A 22294-nucleotide genomic window follows, 5' to 3' on the forward strand; every position below is an offset into this window, starting at 1 on the left:
GTGAGGTTGCGCTGGAGACACGGGTTCAAACCCCACCTCAGCATGTTGTTGCGTTACTACTAACATTAAATTGTTATCTATTGATGCTATATTCAACAAAGGGCCCCAAACACCAACACTCAGAGGAAGAGCCACAGTGGCACAAATGGCTAAACGCATGGTGTTTTTGTTGGTGAGGTTTCGCTGGAGACACGGGTTCAAACCCCACCTCAGCATGTTGTTGCGTTACTACTAACATTAAATCATTATCTATTGATGCTATATTCAACAAAGGGCCCCAAACACCAACACTCAGAGGAAGAGCCACAGTGGCACAAATGGCTAAATGCATGGTGTTTTTGTTGGTGAGGTTGCGCTGGAGACACGGGTTCAAACCCCACCTCAGCATGTTGTTGCATTACTACTAACATTAAATTGTTATCTATTGATGCTATATTCAACAAAGGGCCCCAAACACCAACACTCAGAGGAAGAGCCACAGTGGCACAAATGGCTAAACGCATGGTGTTTTTGTTGGTGAGGTTTCGCTGGAGACACGGGTTCAAACCCCACCTCAGCATGTTGTTGCATTACTACTAACATTAAATTGTTATCTATTGATGCTATATTCAACAAAGGGCCCCAAACACCAACACTCAGAGGAAGAGCCACAGTGGCACAAATGGCTAAATGCATGGTGTTTTTGTTGGTGAGGTTGCGCTGGAGACACGGGTTCAAACCCCACCTCAGCATGTTGTTGCATTACTACTAACATTAAATTGTTATCTATTGATGCTATATTCAACAAAGGGCCCCAAACACCAACACTCAGAGGAAGAGCCACAGTGGCACAAATGGCTAAATGCATGGTGTTTTTGTTGGTGAGGTTGCGCTGGAGACACGGGTTCAAACCCCACCTCAGCATGTTGTTGCATTACTACTAACATTAAATTGTTATCTATTGATGCTATATTCAACAAAGGGCCCCAAACACCAACACTCAGAGGAAGAGCCACAGTGGCACAAATGGCTAAACGCATGGTGTTTTTGTTGGTGAGGTTTCGCTGGAGACACGGGTTCAAACCCCACCTCAGCATGTTGTTGCGTTACTACTAACATTAAATCATTATCTATTGATGCTATATTCAACAAAGTGCCCCAAACACCAACACTCAGAGGAAGAGCCACAGTGGCACAAATGGCTAAATGCATGGTGTTTTTGTTGGTGAGGTTGCGCTGGAGACACGGGTTCAAACCCCACCTTAGCATGTTGTTGCATTACTACTAACATTAAATCATTATCTATTGATGCTATATTCAACAAAGTGCCCCAAACACCAACACTCAGAGGAAGAGCCACAGTGGCACAAATGGCTAAATGCATGGTGTTTTTGTTGGTGAGGTTGCGCTGGAGACACGGGTTCAAACCCCACCTCAGCATGTTGTTGCATTACTACTAACATTAAATCATTATCTATTCATGCTATATTCAACAAAGTGCCCCAAACACCAACACTCAGAGTAAAAGCCACAGTGGCGCAAATGGCTAAACGCATGGTGTTTTTGTTGGTGAGGTTGCGCTGGAGACACGGGTTCAAACCCCACCTCAGCATGTTGTTGCATTACTACTAACATTAAATTGTTATCTATTCATGCTATATTCAACAAAGGGCCCCAAACACCAACACTCAGAGGAAGAGCCACAGTGGCACAAATGGCTAAATGCATGGTGTTTTTGTTGGTGAGGTTGCGCTGGAGACACGGGTTCAAACCTCACCTCAGCATGTTGTTGCGTTACTACTAACATTAAATCGTTATCTATTGATGCTATATTCAACAAAGTGCCCCAAACACCAACACTCAGAGGAAGAGCCACAGTGGCACAAATGGCTAAATGCATGGTGTTTTTGTTGGTGAGGTTGCGCTGGAGACACGGGTTCAAACCCCACCTCAGCATGTTGTTGCATTACTACTAACATTAAATCATTATCTATTGATGCTATATTCAACAAAGGGCCCCAAACACCAACACTCAGAGTAAAAGCCACAGTGGCACAAATGGCTAAACGCATGGTGTTTTTGTTGGTGAGGTTGCGCTGGAGACACGGGTTCAAACCCCACCTCAGCATGTTGTTGCATTACTACTAACATTAAATTGTTATCTATTCATGCTATATTCAACAAAGGGCCCCAAACACCAACACTCAGAGGAAGAGCCACAGTGGCACAAATGGCTAAATGCATGGTGTTTTTGTTGGTGAGGTTGCGCTGGAGACACGGGTTCAAACCCCACCTCAGCATGTTGTTGCATTACTACTAACATTAAATTGTTATCTATTGATGCTATATTCAACAAAGTGCCCCAAACACCAACACTCAGAGGAAGAGCCACAGTGGCACAAATGGCTAAACGCATGGTGTTTTTGTTGGTGAGGTTGCGCTGGAGACACGGGTTCAAACCCCACCTCAGCATGTTGTTGCATTACTACTAACATTAAATTGTTATCTATTCATGCTATATTCAACAAAGGGCCCCAAACACCAACACTCAGAGGAAGAGCCACAGTGGCACAAATGGCTAAATGCATGGTGTTTTTGTTGGTGAGGTTGCGCTGGAGACACGGGTTCAAACCCCACCTCAGCATGTTGTTGCGTTACTACTAACATTAAATTGTTATCTATTGATGCTATATTCAACAAAGGGCCCCAAACACCAACACTCAGAGGAAGAGCCACAGTGGCACAAATGGCTAAACGCATGGTGTTTTTGTTGGTGAGGTTTCGCTGGAGACACGGGTTCAAACCCCACCTCAGCATGTTGTTGCGTTACTACTAACATTAAATCATTATCTATTGATGCTATATTCAACAAAGGGCCCCAAACACCAACACTCAGAGGAAGAGCCACAGTGGCACAAATGGCTAAATGCATGGTGTTTTTGTTGGTGAGGTTGCGCTGGAGACACGGGTTCAAACCCCACCTCAGCATGTTGTTGCATTACTACTAACATTAAATTGTTATCTATTGATGCTATATTCAACAAAGGGCCCCAAACACCAACACTCAGAGGAAGAGCCACAGTGGCACAAATGGCTAAACGCATGGTGTTTTTGTTGGTGAGGTTTCGCTGGAGACACGGGTTCAAACCCCACCTCAGCATGTTGTTGCATTACTACTAACATTAAATTGTTATCTATTGATGCTATATTCAACAAAGGGCCCCAAACACCAACACTCAGAGGAAGAGCCACAGTGGCACAAATGGCTAAATGCATGGTGTTTTTGTTGGTGAGGTTGCGCTGGAGACACGGGTTCAAACCCCACCTCAGCATGTTGTTGCATTACTACTAACATTAAATTGTTATCTATTGATGCTATATTCAACAAAGGGCCCCAAACACCAACACTCAGAGGAAGAGCCACAGTGGCACAAATGGCTAAATGCATGGTGTTTTTGTTGGTGAGGTTGCGCTGGAGACACGGGTTCAAACCCCACCTCAGCATGTTGTTGCATTACTACTAACATTAAATTGTTATCTATTGATGCTATATTCAACAAAGGGCCCCAAACACCAACACTCAGAGGAAGAGCCACAGTGGCACAAATGGCTAAACGCATGGTGTTTTTGTTGGTGAGGTTTCGCTGGAGACACGGGTTCAAACCCCACCTCAGCATGTTGTTGCGTTACTACTAACATTAAATCATTATCTATTGATGCTATATTCAACAAAGTGCCCCAAACACCAACACTCAGAGGAAGAGCCACAGTGGCACAAATGGCTAAATGCATGGTGTTTTTGTTGGTGAGGTTGCGCTGGAGACACGGGTTCAAACCCCACCTTAGCATGTTGTTGCATTACTACTAACATTAAATCATTATCTATTGATGCTATATTCAACAAAGTGCCCCAAACACCAACACTCAGAGGAAGAGCCACAGTGGCACAAATGGCTAAATGCATGGTGTTTTTGTTGGTGAGGTTGCGCTGGAGACACGGGTTCAAACCCCACCTCAGCATGTTGTTGCATTACTACTAACATTAAATCATTATCTATTCATGCTATATTCAACAAAGTGCCCCAAACACCAACACTCAGAGTAAAAGCCACAGTGGCGCAAATGGCTAAACGCATGGTGTTTTTGTTGGTGAGGTTGCGCTGGAGACACGGGTTCAAACCCCACCTCAGCATGTTGTTGCATTACTACTAACATTAAATTGTTATCTATTCATGCTATATTCAACAAAGGGCCCCAAACACCAACACTCAGAGGAAGAGCCACAGTGGCACAAATGGCTAAATGCATGGTGTTTTTGTTGGTGAGGTTGCGCTGGAGACACGGGTTCAAACCTCACCTCAGCATGTTGTTGCGTTACTACTAACATTAAATCGTTATCTATTGATGCTATATTCAACAAAGTGCCCCAAACACCAACACTCAGAGGAAGAGCCACAGTGGCACAAATGGCTAAATGCATGGTGTTTTTGTTGGTGAGGTTGCGCTGGAGACACGGGTTCAAACCCCACCTCAGCATGTTGTTGCATTACTACTAACATTAAATCATTATCTATTGATGCTATATTCAACAAAGGGCCCCAAACACCAACACTCAGAGTAAAAGCCACAGTGGCACAAATGGCTAAACGCATGGTGTTTTTGTTGGTGAGGTTGCGCTGGAGACACGGGTTCAAACCCCACCTCAGCATGTTGTTGCATTACTACTAACATTAAATTGTTATCTATTCATGCTATATTCAACAAAGGGCCCCAAACACCAACACTCAGAGGAAGAGCCACAGTGGCACAAATGGCTAAATGCATGGTGTTTTTGTTGGTGAGGTTGCGCTGGAGACACGGGTTCAAACCTCACCTCAGCATGTTGTTGCGTTACTACTAACATTAAATCGTTATCTATTGATGCTATATTCAACAAAGTGCCCCAAACACCAACACTCAGAGGAAGAGCCACAGTGGCACAAATGGCTAAATGCATGGTGTTTTTGTTGGTGAGGTTGCGCTGGAGACACGGGTTCAAACCCCACCTCAGCATGTTGTTGCATTACTACTAACATTAAATCATTATCTATTGATGCTATATTCAACAAAGGGCCCCAAACACCAACACTCAGAGTAAAAGCCACAGTGGCACAAATGGCTAAACGCATGGTGTTTTTGTTGGTGAGGTTGCGCTGGAGACACGGGTTCAAACCCCACCTCAGCATGTTGTTGCATTACTACTAACATTAAATCATTATCTATTGATGCTATATTCAACAAAGGGCCCCAAACACCAACACTCAGAGGAAGAGCCACAGTGGCACAAATGGCTAAACGCATGGTGTTTTTGTTGGTGAGGTTGCGCTGGAGACACGGGTTCAAACCCCACCTCAGCATGTTGTTGCATTACTACTAACATTAAATCATTATCTATTGATGCTATATTCAACAAAGTGCCCCAAACACCAACACTCAGAGGAAGAGCCACAGTGGCACAAATGGCTAAATGCATGGTGTTTTTGTTGGTGAGGTTGCGCTGGAGACACGGGTTCAAACCCCAACTCAGCATGTTGGAATGACGCATTGTTCTAGTTTATTATAAAATCATACAATAATGAAATATAAGTTCCGTCAAACATCTCAACAAGAGATCTGTGGCTCACAGGTTAAGAGCGCTGCCTCATGGTTTCAGAGGTTGCTGGTTCGATACCAGCCAGATCTCCTGCGATATGAGTGAATGGTGTGTGCATGAAGGGGCGGGGATGATTCGGGTCCCCCCCCGAACCCCGACACGATGTCCAGCAGTGGTTATGCTTCTTGATACAATGAAAAAAATTTAGCTGTATAAAAATTTTGGCCTGCCATCCCTTCCCCGCCTATTTAGGTTACCATCATTTGCTTTTTAGAGTGACCCTCCAAAAAGAAATTGATAATAACCTACATGTTTAGCGCCAAATGACACACATTCGCACGTTAAAAGTCTTACCTGTACACGTCAATCATTACAGTGAATGTCTGTCCACACGTCCCAGTGCTCTGCTTCTGTTGACTGTACGCTCCAAACACATCCTTTATCCTGTAGGGGAAACACATAAATAAACACAAATATTACTACTAGGGATGCACCGATAGGATTTTTTGGGGCCGATGCCAATTTTAACAAACAATTATTGGTCGATTCCGATTCCGATATTTGTCACTTGATCTCTTATTTGAAATTTTGTCATCAAAATAGATAGTATTTTGATCATGTTTTAAATCAGCAAAGTTCAAAAACACCTGCATTAAATTATACTAGCAGGTTTATTGCTGCTGCATCATCAAATAATTTCTAATTAACATGGATTGGATCATTCATAACATTCATAACATAAAATAAACGGTGCTTTTTAGGTAGGTTTAACAGTTTTCAGGTACAGAAATAAAGTAAACAAATGTAAAATAATACTGCATATTCTTCACTGTATAAATTAAATACATATTTATCCTTCCTTATTTACTTTATTATGATTAATCTTCTAATTTGTTTTTGCATACATTTTAATACTTTTTGTAAGTTTAAATATGTGTAAGATCTCCTTTACTGAGGCGGGACTCTTATTTTGACGGGTGTTCTAGACTACTGAGTGAAACGGGTAATGGAGAGCACGCAGTTCTTCAGAGATATTTTGCAGATTTAAAGTTTGCCAGTTTATTAAGCACCGCCAGAAAAGGCATAAGGTCTGTATATATTTGTTAACTGTCAGTTGTAACAAGTGTTTTGTCTAATTCGCTGTATGTTGATGATAATGCAATGGAGAAAGAGAGTTTAATGTGCTGTGTTTTGTTTAGCTCTTGTGGTGATTTTTTTGGAGTGAAAACGGACGCAATAAGCTTAACAAAACATCAAGTTTTGGTCATCATTCGGATGGGGTCCGCTACATTTATGAAAGTTACAAAAGTTATTTAGTGTGCTATTTTGTTATTTGATTAACATTAAAGCGCAGACAGCAGCACTAGGATTATATAAGAGACATACGGCTCAGTGCCTTCACGCATTTAATTAATAAACCATCTGTTTGTTATATCGGCCTTTTTCCTGCTATAGCCGATATGCCGATGGTTGTAAATGGAGCACAAAATCTGCGGCCGATACATCGGTGCATCCCTAATTACTACACATTGTATAACTAAATACACCAGAATTTAAAAGTTAGTCTAAATAATAGTTCAATGTAATCGACAACATGAATTTAAGTCCTAAAGCTGTGCAGTGTAAGAAATATAATACATAGTATATTATGAATGCTGTATCAATAATAATCTTTTAATTAAATGACTGTAATATCTTACAGGCCACAGAACTATAAGAACACTGCATAGAAACAAACACATTTCTTCCCATCCTTCAGTTCTGAGTGCTGACCAAACAAAACAGATGTTTGTTGGTTCAATGCAGTATTTACATTATTTGGATCTTTTAAGATTAAGACCAGGTTTTAATTTGCCATAAGCAATTATTGAAGTAAAATAAGATCACAAATCTATGTGTTAACAGTAGATTATTAGCTATGGTAAGACTACAACAGCAGAGGAAAAACACGATTCCTACTTTATAATGTGAATATCAGAGGGCGATTCATTCAAAGATTATGAAGGCAATACAAAAACAACCGATTCATTCATTATTCTAAAGGTCTGACAGTGAGTTCAGCAAGAGAGCAGAATGTAAACAAAGTATGTGATAAATCTTCATAGAAGATGCGACTGCCATTATACATGACTAATTGTCAGATAACAAGACTTTACGTTAAAAGACCACAACAAAAATGAAGGTTTTGTGGGTTTTAGTTCATGTTCGTTCACTTTATAGTCCGCGTCGAGTAATAAATGCAACACATTCAATCATCACAATATGAATCTAAATAAACTGACATATGAGCCCTGCTATAAAATATCAGAAAGCAACCGCACATAAATACTTAAAAACTTAAATAACGACTTACAAGCACAGAATAATGACTTAAAGTGTTAATAAGATAATGCAGGGGAAAAACACTTCATCTGTAGTTACTTACAGGTGAGTCGCGTGACATCTTTGCTTCCTGAACTTTAACGCAGCGCGTGTCGGATTTGTTTGAATATGTTGTTGAGTGACATTAAAATAGTGTCACTGAGCTGTCATTTGCAGCTTATGTAGTTTAAAAGGTCTGCACGTGTTGTGGCGACTGTAACAAGCGTCATGTTGTCAAGCATATGAATCTGTCAAACTGAACTTGAAACTCGTTTACGCACCCTAGAGGAGCGGATGGAAAACTGCACTTCAGTTTCTACTAAACGAGTCGTATTACAAGGCCAACAGACTCAAAATTGTATCACTACTGACTATATTTCAAAACGTCACGCGTATTTTTTATTTTTTTTTACATGTTCATACTCGACCAAACGTCCCTGTTTTTGATAAATAAGTGAAAGGCAAGTGACAAACAGGTGATCACCGGCTCCCTCTTGTGGCCAATAAGTGTATCAATATTATTAATTGAAACGACAAACCCGAGATGGCGGCCAGTATAGTAGTAGGCGAGACTGAAACGTGCATTTCATATATTTTCCGACAAATCTATGATTTTGTCAGGGTCTTGACCAGCAGAGCAACATGGATCTACCAGTTTCAGAAAATGAACCAGATCAGCTCTCAACTGATGGGGTAAAACTGATGAAATGTGTTTTACTCAAAGGCACGTGCTCAAAGTGTAAATACGTAAAATACGGGTCGAGTTTCTTCTTTTTGTATGTTTTTTAGTATGTTTTAAGTAGCTGTTTGTTTGTCTTCAGTTATTTAAAATATGCATCATATTTGTTCACAGTTAAACAATGCTTTCGTGTTGTGTCAGTTCAAGGTTTAAGCAGTATTTATAATAAAGCATGATAGGGTATGTGAAACATAGGGCGGATCAAGGCAAATCATTACTTTTCATCAAAATGACTGTCTAAATCTGTAAACTAATGACTGATATTACGACTAAATTTTACTGATATTACTGACTAAATTTTCTAAAAGTGGCTATTTACTGATTGATTAAACAGACATGATCAGATCAGTGTGTCAGCTCCCCTTGTGGACAATAAGTGTATCTGCAATAAAATATGAAAACAGCAGTAGGACTTGGGATTTATACACCTGCAAATGGTAAAAGCTCTATGCCGCTTTCACGTCTTGTAGTAAAGAATGCATTTCAGTGGGAATGTACCTAAATTGGCCCCCTAAGGATAGAAATATATTGTTTTAATCACATTTTACTGATATCTATACATTTACTCTACTCACAGTAGATATATTATATAATACATCAGTTAGTTCCGAAGTTGATATTCAGTCCAACAGCGTAGGGACTTTTTACTGTTTGTATCACTCCGCGTGTCTACATCTATATGCCAGTAGGTGGCGATTCATTCAGTAACCAAACAAGTGAGTGACTCAAGAATCATTCATTCAACTGATTTGTTCAAAACACTGATTCATTTAAAAAACGCCACTGCAGGTAGAGGATGTGGCTCTAATAGCAGACTATTAGATCGGATCGGCAAATTTCCTAATTACTTTGGAGGCCCATCATGTGACATTAAAAAAATAAGATGATTTTAGACAGCATTTAAACAGTAAACAACCTGAAATTTGAATTTCTGTGAAGAATATACTTTTATCGGTCAATGGCAATTATTGCAGAAATGTTTGGCTATGGAGACAAGTAATATCAACTGCAAACAGGTCATGACATGAATGATAAAATATTTGTCCTACAAAACATAAGGCATATACATTTGTGTTTACTCACTGAATACGGCATTTATGGGATGAAGCACTTTCAAATCAATGCAACATCTGGTAAATAACCTCTTGATTTTTTTTCTTATTAGATGACTTCTGTTGGAATGGATCTACAGTGATGACTGTTTGTAGCGCTCAACTCCAGTCCTGGGGACTCACAGTGCTGCACATTTTGTTTCTCTCTCTTATTTGATAGACCTAGTTTCCTAGTATCTGAAACGTATTCCATCATTCATCATGTTCTGGCCTGAAATCACAATATGTCAAGAAAAACTTTTAAATTAAATTATTTAGATATTACATATAATTTGTTAGATTTGTTGGTGTATTTAAAAAAGAAAGTCTGTAACTTCTTTTTAATACTTAATTAGAAGCATCACAACTACTAAAATGTGTTGTCTGTTACATAGGAACAACTGAACAGACATTTAAAAGTGCAACGCATTGAAAATATGTTAAGAAAGCTCTGTATATACTTTACTAGCAATTTTACACCACTGTGATGTAAGTGTGTCCTATTGAATGATCAAAAGTTCTACACACACTTGCGATCTTCACTCCCACTTGAACACTTGGGCCAAATACAGGAAATACATGATGTAAGTAAATACATCAGGCTTAAGTATTTGTTTTGGGACAGGCCCTATTTTTGCACGTCACCTTCTTGTGATGTCTGGTTGAATTTGAGTAAGTCACCTAAACTGATGTTATTCATTTGCTTAAACAGCCACTGCAAAAATAAGATGTTCTTACCGCTTACAGCTTAGAATGTGTCGGGTGATTGGCCATGACCTCTTTTAACTCAGGGCGTAGAATGTCTTTTTCTGTCTGTTTGAGAACACAAAAAGGGTAATTAGTATAATTCTTAGTTTTAAATAATTAAGGTCTGATTGCAAACAATTCTGCAGAAATTATAAAGCAAGTCACAATGTGTCAACTTCATCTTTTACAGAGTATTGATAGTATAAGTATTGAAGGGAGGAATGGAGCTTTTCAAAACTCCTTTTATAAAAAAATTCAAATGAATGATTTACAAAATGATTGTTTCAAAGAGAAACGCCACATGCTGATGACACCTACTGGTCACAATGGTGTAAATGTTATAAGAATGCAGTGTAAACACGTAATGACACTTTTTACAAATCGATTGCAAATGTAATGAACAAATTAAATACCATTAAATATGAAGTGTCTGTATAATTTGTGTTGTTTTATTAATTTGTAGGGCTTGTTTTGTGTTTTTAAGAGGGCTTGGCTAATCAGGCCACTAAGAGACAACTATCACTCTCTATTTTTCATTTATACCAGCAACAGAGAGTCCTAGAGAGTTTGCAGAGTTTATCTCCAACCCTGATAAAAAAAAAATAAAAAAAACTCACCTGCCTGTAGCTTTAGTAATCCCAAAGACACTTATTAGCTTGTTCAGGTGTGGTTGATTAGGGTTTGAGCTAAACTCTGCAGGACTGCGGCTCTCCAGGAGTGACGTTGCCTACCCCCGATTTATACACACACATTTGTCACTAAAACTGAACCTTAACTATAAAATTAAGATCAGTTAAAACTATATTAGCTGCTGGTTCATGGGTTCACTAGGTCAACACCACCTAGTGGTGAAACAGAAATGCTTCAGAAGTTTGATTTTGCTGCAAATGCCAATTTGATTTGTGCTCTGAACTACTGTTTCAAGCAAACGATTGGTAAAAGTTTCAAAGCTTCATGAAGCAGTGTTTCCATCACTACATATTAGTGCTGTAGGCTCACCTGTGTTAGTCCCATCATGTCTTGACCACACTCCCTTTCCCATCTGTGCTCTACTGTCCTATAAATAAAAACAAAAAAACAGTTGCTCAAATACTGTTGAAATTATTTAATATAATTAAACACAAATAATGTGCTAGAAATGATTCATATTTATAAACCTGTAAAAACTGACAAAGCTTGGGGGAAAAAAGATGCTAAAAACAAGAAATTTAGTGATCCATGTTTTTAAAAAACAAAAACAAACATCAGCAGCTCAGGTGATAAAGAGATGTACTTCCATCTAAGAGATCTGTTCAAATCCCACAAGTGTTTATGTTAAATTTTTGTCATTATATCAAACAAAGAGGCCAAAACAGCAATTCTCAGTGTGAAAGCCACAGTGGCGCTAGTGGCTAAACACATGTTTTTTGCTGATAAGCCTATGCTAAAGTCACGGGTTCAAATCCCATATCAGCATGTTGTTGCACTACTGCTTACATTAAATTGTTATCTATTGATGTTATATTCAACAAAGTGCTCCAAACACCAACAATCAGTGTGAAAGCCACAGTGGCGCAAGTGGCTAAACGTGTTTTCTGCTGGTGAGGCTGCGCTGGAGACATGGGTTCAAATCCCATCTTGGAATGTTGTTGCACTACTGCTTACGTTAAATTGTTATAGATTGATGCTATATTCAACAAAGTACACCAAACACCAACATTCAGTGTGAAAGCTATGATGGCGCAAGTGGCTAAACACACGTTCTCTGCTGCTAAGGGTGCGCTGAAGACATGGGTTCAAACCCCAGCTCAGGATGTTGCTTTGTTCTGCTTTATCGTATTTCACATACAGGTGAAATATTAGTTCCTTCACACATCTCAACAAGAGATCTGTGGCTCACAGGTTAAGAGCGCTGCCTCATGGGTTCAGAGGTTGCTGGTTCGATCCCAGCCAGATCTCAGCGATGTGAAGGTGTGGCGTGAGTGAGAAGGTGCAGGAGATCACAGGGTTCCCCCTAAGCTCCAGCACGATGTCCAGCAGGGGTTATGCTTTTGCCTGAAAAAACTTTAATTAGCTGAGTAAAAAAAAAAAAAAAAAAAAAAAAAAAAAAAAAAAAAAAAAAAAAAAAAAAAAAAAAAAAAGTCATCTTACCCATCCATGAGCAGATGTCCATCACTACAGCCAATGTCAGTCCGCACGTCCCTGGGTGTAACTGTCCAAACACATCTCTTATTCTGTAGGGCAAAGACATAAAGACATTATGCTATTTTGTATACCTAAGTTAATTTAAAAAGTTAGTCTAAATAATGTTTAATAAATGTAAATTGACTACATAAATTGAATTTCCTAAAGCTGCACAGTGTCATATTACAGAGTATCTTATACTTCAGTAATATTTTATCAATCATAATCTTTGTTTCAATATACTATTCATCATAATAACCAGCCTCTGGTTAATATACTGCAGGATACTGGTCTGGACAAAACAAAACTGTTTGTTGGTCCAGTTCAATATTTAGATTATTTAACCTCTAATGTTAAGATGTTAATGTTAATTTACCAACAATGTTTTATTTCAAATCTGAGGATAACTCTAAAACTCTTTAATTTAATGATTTTTTTTTTAGACCATGCGATTGTTTAGAGGAGACTAAAATGCTAATAGTTATATTATCTAAACATGCAGTTGAAATCTTTAAAAAAAAATAAATAAATAAATTTTCGATTAGCACTGCATTCTCAATATATGGTACTTTTTTCTTATGAAAATACCTGAGATGATGAGTGTACCTTTTATGAGTCTAACTAGTACTTTATGCGCGAGGGCTCCCTCTGGCTTTTATGAATTAAAACATAGCCTACATTACCGCAATAATCAAATTCAGTTTTAATGATAATTCAAAAGAGAAAGGTACTTTATCGTGAAAGCGCAACAGTTTTATCCATATTGCAGTGTGTAAAACATTGCCCTGTTTGTTCTCTTTCTGGCTCATGTATTGATGGAAATTTGAGTAAATTATTATTCATAACTATACATTTACTTTCAACCAAACATTTTAACACACCGCTACGTAACATGAGTGCCTCACTTTTGTTTAAATTTAAAGTTATATATATATTTATATATATATAGGATAAATTAAGAATCATGATTTTTTGGTTTCAAACAGAGATCATGATTTTGAACAGACTACTAATCAAAAAAATGTAATTTACAAGAGGTTCTGACAAATGTTAATTGCTGCTGTCTATTTAAAATGTTTAATGAATCTGAATAAATTATTTTAAATAGGCCTAAATGCTTTGAATAAATAATTCAATGACTCCCTTATAATTAGTTCATTATTTCATTACACAGCATTTTTTTAACGCATCTCTTGAATGAATGACTCAATGCCAAATACATTTTTAATCAGTCACTTGTCGACACCTAGTGGCGTAACGATGTAATTGATCAAATCGTTAAAGAAGCGCCATGTTTCTTTCAGAAGATGATTCACTGTTTGATCGCTAACGTAGACGACATTAGTGTTTAACCCGTTCTTCTATGACAATATGAATATTGTAACACAGAAATAATGAAACTGCGGTTGAAACTGCGGTCTTTGTGAAGCTGTTTCATACCTATACACGATAACTGCTATCTCTGGGTCACGCAGACTTGAATGTTCCGGTGTGATTTTGTCAAAACTTTAATAGACAGGCGGATCGCTGTCATTTAGGAATGACATCGCGCGGACTCATCGTCCTCGAGCCATTTTTCAATAAACATTCATTTACCCATTTTAAACGAACTAAGAGGCAGGTCAGCTAACTAGCTCAGCCTGCTACCTCAATGTACCATATGCACGGTCGATTACTTCCAGGTTGTCGTTAGGCCAGCTAGGGCATTTCCGGTGTCATTATGTACTCGCTGTACATCGACACAAAACCATCAATGGTTGACTTTTTAATGTTGTATTTAAGTTTTAATACAGTTTCACATTTGCCTAATTTGCCAATAAACCAGTTTTATTGATTGCAATAAAGACGAAGCTAATGGGCGGTGACACACACACACACATTTTTCCAGCACTTCAAATGTTATTTTTAATGTGATGACCAAAAACATGATTTGTTCATCCTTCTGAGATTGTCTCTATTTGTAAAACCGAACGTTTCAATATGTAGGAAATCCAACATTTGATAGAAAACACTTTTATTTAATAACAAAAAAGACAATTAATTAGGCTACCACTATAACCAGCAGATGGCGGCAGAGTAGCATTTATTTGCGCATATATTAGCCATTTCCTGTAATAGTTTTTCACTCAGTTTTGCTTTTGAATAAATACTAAACATTATAGAATCACTAGGTTTAAAAATACATTTTGTCAAGGTGAAGTACTTAAAATATCTCATGAAAAACAACTCGTGTGACTGAAGATTTTCAAAGACGTGGGTCACAAACAAATAATTTATTTGCTTTGTGTTACAATAAACATGATATTTTTAAATAATGGTCATATTTTATTTAAAATAATAGCCTATACTGGCATTTGATCACATGAATAAATTAATTAATAGACCGCATTTGCTGCCGATATGTTGTGCTGTAGTACTTAAATCCCTATTTAAACCATCTGAAATCATAAAGTGTTTCTTTCTTCCAGCCTGATCGTCCCAAGCCCCTTCCCAAAGAAGTCGCTCTGACAATCTTGGCCAATAAAGGTCCAGTGATGGACATTATCAAGCTGCTGGACTTGCAGGACCAGCAGGACTTCTACGTCATGGTCATGGAGTGTTTCTCGCACTGCATGGATGTGTCTCACTTTGTGGAACGCAACGGAGGCAGCATCGACGAGAAGTTTGCGTGGCTCATCGTATGGGGGGGGCACCACTAATGCGTGCTGTCCATGACCATGGCGACATCAAATTAGAGAACCTGCTGATAAACTTTAAGAACCTCGAAGTCAAACTCATTGACTCTGGATGTGGCGATCTCCTGACAGAACCTGCCTACATGAGATTCTGTGGTGTGTATTATTTCTCAAAACTCTTGTGAATCAGTTGAACTCAAGACTGATGGATGCTGAGAAGACATGCTGTGGTAGAGACTTACACATGGGACAAACTCTGTTTCCTCCAGGCACAGTGATGTACTGCCCTCACGAGTACAAGATGAAGGGCGAGTTTCATGGAAAGTCGGCGATGGTCTGGTCTCTGGGGATCCTTTTGTTCAGAATGCTTTTCAGAATACCTTGACAGAAGGTGATTTGTTTATTACTTCAAGTACAATTCTAATACTAAACTTCATAGGCTTTATAGGAGATGGCCGTATAGATAATGCAGACATTTGTGGTCTTTCTGACCTGAAGATCTTAGAGTAAGGATTCTGTAGAGTGGATGTAAAGTTTACGGTAATAATCAGACATCTCTCCATCTTTCTGCACAGAATGCTGCCTTTTGATCTGCTCTCTTCTGCAGCAGAAGCCAGAGCGTCGGTTTGATCTGGACAAGATTGTTTACCACAAATGGTTTTAGGTACTGACCCATGAGCAAAAAACTATTTAAGATGTATTTTGAACATCTCACCTGTTCTAAGCGTAATGAATTTAGGCAATAAAACTCATTTCTGTTTTTTGTTCCAGGCGTAAGACCAGTCACAGCCACTCCGGAAGTGTCATTGGTTCAGAAAATGTCTTTCCGTTTGATGAAAAAAGCCACCAAAAACAAGAGCTCAGGATGAGATGAAGGACCAAAGTACTGAGATGGAAAACTTACAGAAGTACAGACGGTAAATGACAACCATGTTGAATATTGAATTCTATGTAGTTTCCTGGAGGTCTTTACATGAAAAAGTCACTTCATAATTTACACCTAAAAATGAGAAATTTGTTCCAGGTGTAAGACTGGTCACAGCCACTCCAGAAGGGTCATTGTTCAGCTGTGTGCCTGCGGGCTGAATCCAGTGGTGTCTCCATCCATCCGCTTTAGCCTCTTGCATCTTGGCTTGAAGCTGCAACATCAGCGTCTGCCGCTAATGCTTTCCAAAGGATGTGAAATTAAATAATTGTACTGTTGTAAATAATTTGAGAGTTGATTAGTTCCTCTGAACAGCTGTAGAGGTTCCTGTCAAAGCTTTCACAGAGATCTACTGAGACAAAAAAAAAAAAGTTATCAGATATGTTACCATACAGTGCCCTCAATTTCTGTAAAACTTGTGTAAAATTTCTGGTCGTGGTCCCTAGTGGTCCTTGACATAATGCCAGGGGGTCCTTATAAAATATCTGAATGTGAATTTTTGTATATTTTGACATATTACATGTTCCTATAAAAGAAGAAGATATGTATAATATAACAGACGATATGACTAAATAGGACAAGTCAACTAACGTAGCATTATACTTGATTGCATTTGGTAGTTACAAAGACATTAATGATACCAAATAAGGCAATTTTATTCTGGGGTCCTTGAGGATGGTTCCAAATATGACGGGGGTCCATTACTCAAAAAAGGTTGAGATTCACTGGGCTAGAATATAGATGTCAGCAGTTATTTTAGTACAGGCTTTAATAATCGTGATCGTTCTGTCCTGTATTTCAAGTAACCAACCAAGCTTTACTATATGCTGTTTGAATCTACAAACACCAACATAATACGAAAACATTGTTTAACTATGAAGAATGTTTTTAAAATACTTTTACATGAATAAACATATACTTCCCCCATAAACAAGCAACCAAAAAGAGTTTTGTAAGATCTTTTTTCCCTTATTATTTGTGTTTTTTAGCCATGTAAACATCGAACATCATATTATCTGTCTTACCCCATTGGTTGAGAACTGATCTGAGACAATTACCTGGTAGATTCCATGTTGATCTCTTAATCAGATTAAAATCATAATTTTATATACTTTTTATCAAATTGAAATCTATGTGGTCTCTCGAACTGTCCACATCGATTTTGGCTTTTCATATATTATTACTGTGATACGCTTATTGAGCAACAGAGGGAGCTAGTAACCACTTGTTTTTTGTCCTACATTTAATTTAATAAATAGGGACTTTTGACTGAGTGTACAAATGTTAAAGCCTTTATTGAGCAAGACTCGCGGTTTGCCCGATAGATCCTGAAGTGCCGTTTGCCATCCGCTCCACAAGGGGCGCAAGCGAGCTTTACTTTCAGCCTGAGGCTGAGACCTTTGGATCCTTGGCAACATGACGCTTGTTAACAGTCGCGACAGACCGTTTTAAGGCAATGCAAGTAAGAATTCTGCAGATGACAGCTCAGTGACAGACTCTTAATGTCACTCAACAGCAAATATTTCAGCCCATCAGCAAAAACAACCGACACACACTGCGATAAAGTGCAGGAATCGAGAATGTCACACGACTCACCTGTAAGTAACTTTACGCATAAAGTGCGTTTTGCTTGTAAACGACTATCACGCATAGTTCTTGTGTTGCTTAATGTTTAAACTGCGTACAACTGTCATAGAAAGACTGTTTTGTCAGTTCATTTAAATCAGTGTTATGATGGTGTGCTGACTCGTTCGTCTGTGTCTACCTATCTGCCTCTACTTCTGATACATATAAGGGCCAAGAATCTTAATACAAAAACAACTGCAATATACAACACAAAATGAAGTACAATAAAATAAAAACGTACCCTGTCTGCAGCAGAAAGAAAGCGAGTGCGGATCGGCCCGTCGCGCGAGCAGGGAGTGGTGGCTTCACGTGGGTCTGTTGTGCATTCCTCTGCTCGCGGTGTATCTGCACATCCCTCCTCCACAGCTCTCACCTGCGCTCAACACCTGGCGCGCTTCCGGACACTTCTTCACATTCAGAGGGAATAACATCTTTTATAAAGGTATATCACAGGCTTCGTTTGCAAGCTGACTCTCTCTTATAGATATATATCTGTCTTATAGTAATTTTATACTGTTTGTCAATAGAGTCAGTTGGTGTTGTGGGAAGCTCTGATGTCCTCCTGCTGCTTCATGGTTTTCCTACTTCTAGCTATGACTGGTATAAGGTATAAGCACAGAGCCATTTCAAAGTAATTTTTCTAGCGTAAAACCGCATCAACATTTCAGAAAAGCAACTATAAACTCAATTTAACAAACAGTGTCTGGATACTTCACTTCTACTTTGCACTTGTTCATTGCAGCATTTTCTCTTGATGTTTCTTAAATCTAATTGTCGTTTTGTAGATCTGGGATTCTCTCACTCAACGCTTTAATAGAGTCATCGCCCTTGACTTCCTGGGCTTTGGTTTTTCAGACAAACCGGTGAGATGAAAGACATGCAGTCACTACAACTACTGTCTTTTATTATCCATAACTTGAATCCTTATTTCTATCACACAAACGTCCCAACTCATGATGACACTACTCTCCAGCGACCACACCGTTACTCCATCTTCGAGCAGGCCAGCGTGGTGGAGGCCCTGATAGCTCATTTGGGGCTGTCAGAGCAGAGGATCAACCTAATGTCACATGACTACGGAGACACTGTAGCTCTCGAGTTACTGTACAGGTGAGCCGTAAGGATCCTTCAAGCTCTCTGGGCAGAATTCAGTTTAATGTTCCTGTCAGTATGATCTGGCTGGTTCTCACGTGCAGTTAAACACACAGGAGCGACCATAACAGGAGCGGACACGTCACCATAAACAGCCTCTGCCTCTCAAATGGAGGTACATTAAAGTTTTATTCAATCTTTATGAAAACTATATATATTATATATATATATACACATATAAATTAAGGATCTTTTTTTGTTTTCTACCTTTAAAGGTATATTCCCTGAGACTCATTATCCAAGATTCCTTCAGAAAGTGAGTGACACTTAATAAAGACACATTCGTTTCCATTTGAGAAGTGAGAAGTGAATATTTCTGATTTTTTTTGTCATCTACAGGTGCTGAAGGACTCTGGCTTCATTTCACCTGTACTCACTCGCCTAATAAACTTCCAGCTTTTCTCTAGAGGGTGAGTGGAGCGTCTAGAATGGGAACGTGTATAGCTTTATGCTTTCTAGAACATAGTTCAAACTATTTGTTGTACTTTACACAGTCATAAATCATTTAGTTGATAAGCTGTAGCCTAACATTCAATTGCAAATATTATATGTATTTACCCCACAGAATAAGGGATGTGTTTGGACCATTCACCCAGCCAACAGAAGCAGAGTTCTGGGACATGTGGACAGGCATTCGCTTTAACGATGGAAATCTGGTCATGGACAGGTGTCCAAGCTTTTCAATGTGTTGCATCTGCAGTGCTTTGCTTGTAATGATAACCATCACCTTTGTTGTGTCTCACCCAGTGTCCTGCAGTACATTAACCAGAGGCTAAAACACAGAGAAAGATGGGTGGGGGCTCTAACCTCGACTTCAACACCATGTGAGTACACACCCCATTCATTCAGGGGTATAAAGTGCTCTGGAGTTGCCATCATGCTGCCAGACTGAGGTGATTCACTGTGTGCAGTGCTATTGAGGCTAAGTAGTTTAATCCATTGAAAAGCACTGCGGAAGCTGCTTAGCCCGTCTGCACCCCAGGCAATAAGCATTTGAAGTGACAGTAGTGTAATATTACAATATATTATACAGACAATGCAGCAATAAGCATTTTAACACTCATACTATAGGATGGGAGTGTTGGTTTTTATTTCTATTAAGATTTATACATAGTTTTGTGCTTTGGAAGATGATCAGTTGATAAATCACTTCCGGCTGTATAATGTTTCTTTGTAAATATAACTGATTAATCACTTTCTAACTTTGTAGTGCACATGATTTATGGACCCCTAGATCCAGTTAATCCACATCCACAGTTTATCCAGCTCTACCAGTGAGTATATATGTCAGTTTACATGTATTAACTCTATTTAAACTAACTAAATAATGATTATGAGAAATATGTTTAGACTTTTTAAACATGAGATGGTGATGGTCCTGTGGTTAGAGCAAACTGAGAGTTCTTGGTTCAAATACAGGGTGGTGAGTGGACCGGAAAGCAAGAAGGCTTTCTTTTTTTTGTAAATTTGGATAAAAACTTTTTTTTTTTTATCTTTTTGACAGTCCATTATGGAGTCTGTCTGTTGGTTAGTTGTAACCCCAACACACTGAGGTGGGATTTTAACCCAATCCTCTATCACAGCCTTTCCCTAACCAATGTATATTCAGCCATTGGACCATCATGGCTTTCACAATGAGTGTGGCATTTTGGGGTTGGTTAGTTGCATGAAATGACATTAATGGAAGTAACAGTGGGATTTGAACACAGGACTCCAAGATTAAAAACAGAACAATTTATCTCCTGAGCCACTGAATTTGAGATGCTGATTGAGTGTTTTGGATTAGTTTTGGATAGTGCTTTTTTTTTTATAAGCTTAAAAATAAAAAATGTGGGAAACTCATGATTCTGGGTATAAAACAGAGCTTTATCTCTTGAACCACTGAGATTGGACTATGTAGTGTCTGTTTTTAAAGAAACTTGACAAAATAAATGTAGTAAAGAAATTGTGATATTCGAACCAAGACTTTCTTGTACAAAAGGCAGAGAGGTAAACTTTGAGCCACAGAGTTTAAGATAAAAGATTTTTAGCACTTGTTTTTAACATCATTTAACTTCTTGTGCATGATATCTTATGATTTTAAAATATGACATTCAAAAGGTTACTTATACATTTGCTCACAACTGAACCTTAATCCTTTAAGAAGTTAAAGCACATTACTTAGCCACCACACCAGTGTCTCACAACCAACAGTACACATTTTGTATGTTTCCCTTACCTGAGCCATCCATTTCAGGTCTTGGAATCTCTACTAACGAGCTGATGAGTTGAATCAGGTGTGTTTAATTAGGAAGAGTTTAAAATGTGTACTGTTAGTGTGCCTCCAGGAATAGGGTTGGGAATCACTGCACTACACTATTGTTGCATTTAGAGTAAGGGTTCCCAAACACATTCCTGGAGCCTCCCCTGTTTTCCATGTCTCCTTAATCAAACACACCTGATTCAGATCATCAGCTCATTAGTCGAGACTCCAAGACCTGAAATAGTGTGTCAGACAAAGGAAACATGCAAAATGTGCAGTGCAGGTAAACCCTCGATTTAGAGGGTTTGTTCTTAATGGTTGGTATAACCCAGGGGTGTCCAAACTCAGTCCTGGAGGCCACTGTCCTGCAGAGTTTAGTTAATTGGGATTGGAGCCAAACTCTGCAGGACAGTGGCCCTCCAGGACTGAGTTTGGACACCCCTGGTATAACCAGTGATTTCAAGCAAGAACTAAACATAAATGCCAAGATAAAACTGCTATGCTGTGACAAACAGAAAAGACAGATCATGTTGTCCCTTTAGATAATTGGGCGCTATAACATTAGAAATGTTTTATAACCACTTTCCATTTCTCATCTACAGGAAACTAGTTCAGAGATCCACAGTATCTGTTCTCGATGAGCATGTGAGTCATTATCCACAGCTGGAGGATCCCACAGGCTTCTTTAATGCCTACCTTAGCTTTATAAACTCATTCTGAAATGAGTAATCAGTGAAATATTGGCCCAAATAAGATGTTGTTAGAAAATGTTCCAATACAAACCGCAAAGTATGCCAGTCATGTTTCTAAATGCATGAAACAGTATTGCACCAAATAATCTTTACAATTGTCAATAAGAGTTTGGTCAAATACAAAATGCCATTACTTGTAAATACATTTGTGTTTAAAGCATGAATGCTTTTATTCAAATAAAAAAAATCTTTGTATGAATTGTCATGTTT

At 38.7% G+C, this 22294-nt stretch overlaps 1 protein-coding gene and 2 long non-coding RNA genes across 6 annotated transcripts; 2 read left to right on the plus strand and 1 right to left on the minus strand.

Annotated features, from left to right (window-relative positions):
- Positions 1 to 5779: 5779 nt before the first annotated feature.
- On the minus strand, positions 5780 to 16242 carry LOC127511373 (uncharacterized). 3 transcript variants are annotated; one of them, XR_007930014.1, is made up of 9 exons: positions 16103 to 16242; positions 15880 to 16018; positions 15630 to 15767; positions 12680 to 12762; positions 12429 to 12583; positions 11549 to 11606; positions 10541 to 10615; positions 8037 to 10034; positions 5780 to 6055 (listed from the first exon to the last, which is right to left on the minus strand). It is a non-coding gene; the product is annotated as an uncharacterized LOC127511373 (long non-coding RNA). The 3 variants fall into 3 exon arrangements; XR_007930013.1 differs by having other exon boundaries at positions 5781 to 6055; positions 15630 to 16018; XR_007930012.1 differs by lacking the exon at positions 12429 to 12583 and having other exon boundaries at positions 5781 to 6055; positions 15630 to 16018.
- LOC127511374 (uncharacterized) lies at positions 6086 to 10975 on the plus strand. Its single transcript, XR_007930015.1, has 2 exons — positions 6086 to 6699; positions 9877 to 10975. It is a non-coding gene; the product is annotated as an uncharacterized LOC127511374 (long non-coding RNA).
- Positions 16243 to 17681: 1439 nt separating the features above from the next.
- On the plus strand, positions 17682 to 22279 carry mest (mesoderm specific transcript). Of its 2 annotated transcripts, none has more exons than XM_051890811.1 (12): positions 17682 to 17910; positions 18194 to 18380; positions 18466 to 18545; positions 18724 to 18801; positions 18912 to 19048; positions 19147 to 19205; positions 19306 to 19346; positions 19430 to 19500; positions 19656 to 19757; positions 19838 to 19914; positions 20301 to 20364; positions 21935 to 22279. In XM_051890811.1, exons 1-12 carry the CDS (start codon positions 17815 to 17817, stop codon positions 22050 to 22052), a joined length of 1110 nt encoding a protein of 369 aa, XP_051746771.1. In that variant the 5' UTR covers positions 17682 to 17814; the 3' UTR covers positions 22053 to 22279. The 2 variants fall into 2 exon arrangements, with proteins under 2 accessions (XP_051746771.1, XP_051746770.1); XM_051890810.1 differs by having other exon boundaries at positions 17683 to 17910; positions 18191 to 18380.
- The last annotated feature ends 15 nt before the right edge of the window (positions 22280 to 22294 follow it).

Source organism: Ctenopharyngodon idella, chromosome 4, assembly GCF_019924925.1.
Source record: "Ctenopharyngodon idella isolate HZGC_01 chromosome 4, HZGC01, whole genome shotgun sequence".
Classification (NCBI taxonomy): Eukaryota; Metazoa; Chordata; class Actinopteri; order Cypriniformes; family Xenocyprididae; genus Ctenopharyngodon; species Ctenopharyngodon idella.

What these genes read in the sequence shown, in the direction of transcription:
- mest (XM_051890810.1), top strand. Translation starts at nt 17,815, where the DNA reads ATGTCACTCAACAGCAAATATTTCAGCCCATCAGCAAAAACAACCGAC. An exon ending in CCTCTGCCTCTCAAATGGAG is followed by an intron (nt 19,206 to 19,305) that starts GTACATTAAAGT and finishes CTACCTTTAAAG; the next exon opens with GTATATTCCCTGAGACTCAT. An exon ending in AACCTCGACTTCAACACCAT is followed by an intron (nt 19,915 to 20,300) that starts GTGAGTACACAC and finishes CTAACTTTGTAG; the next exon opens with TGCACATGATTTATGGACCC.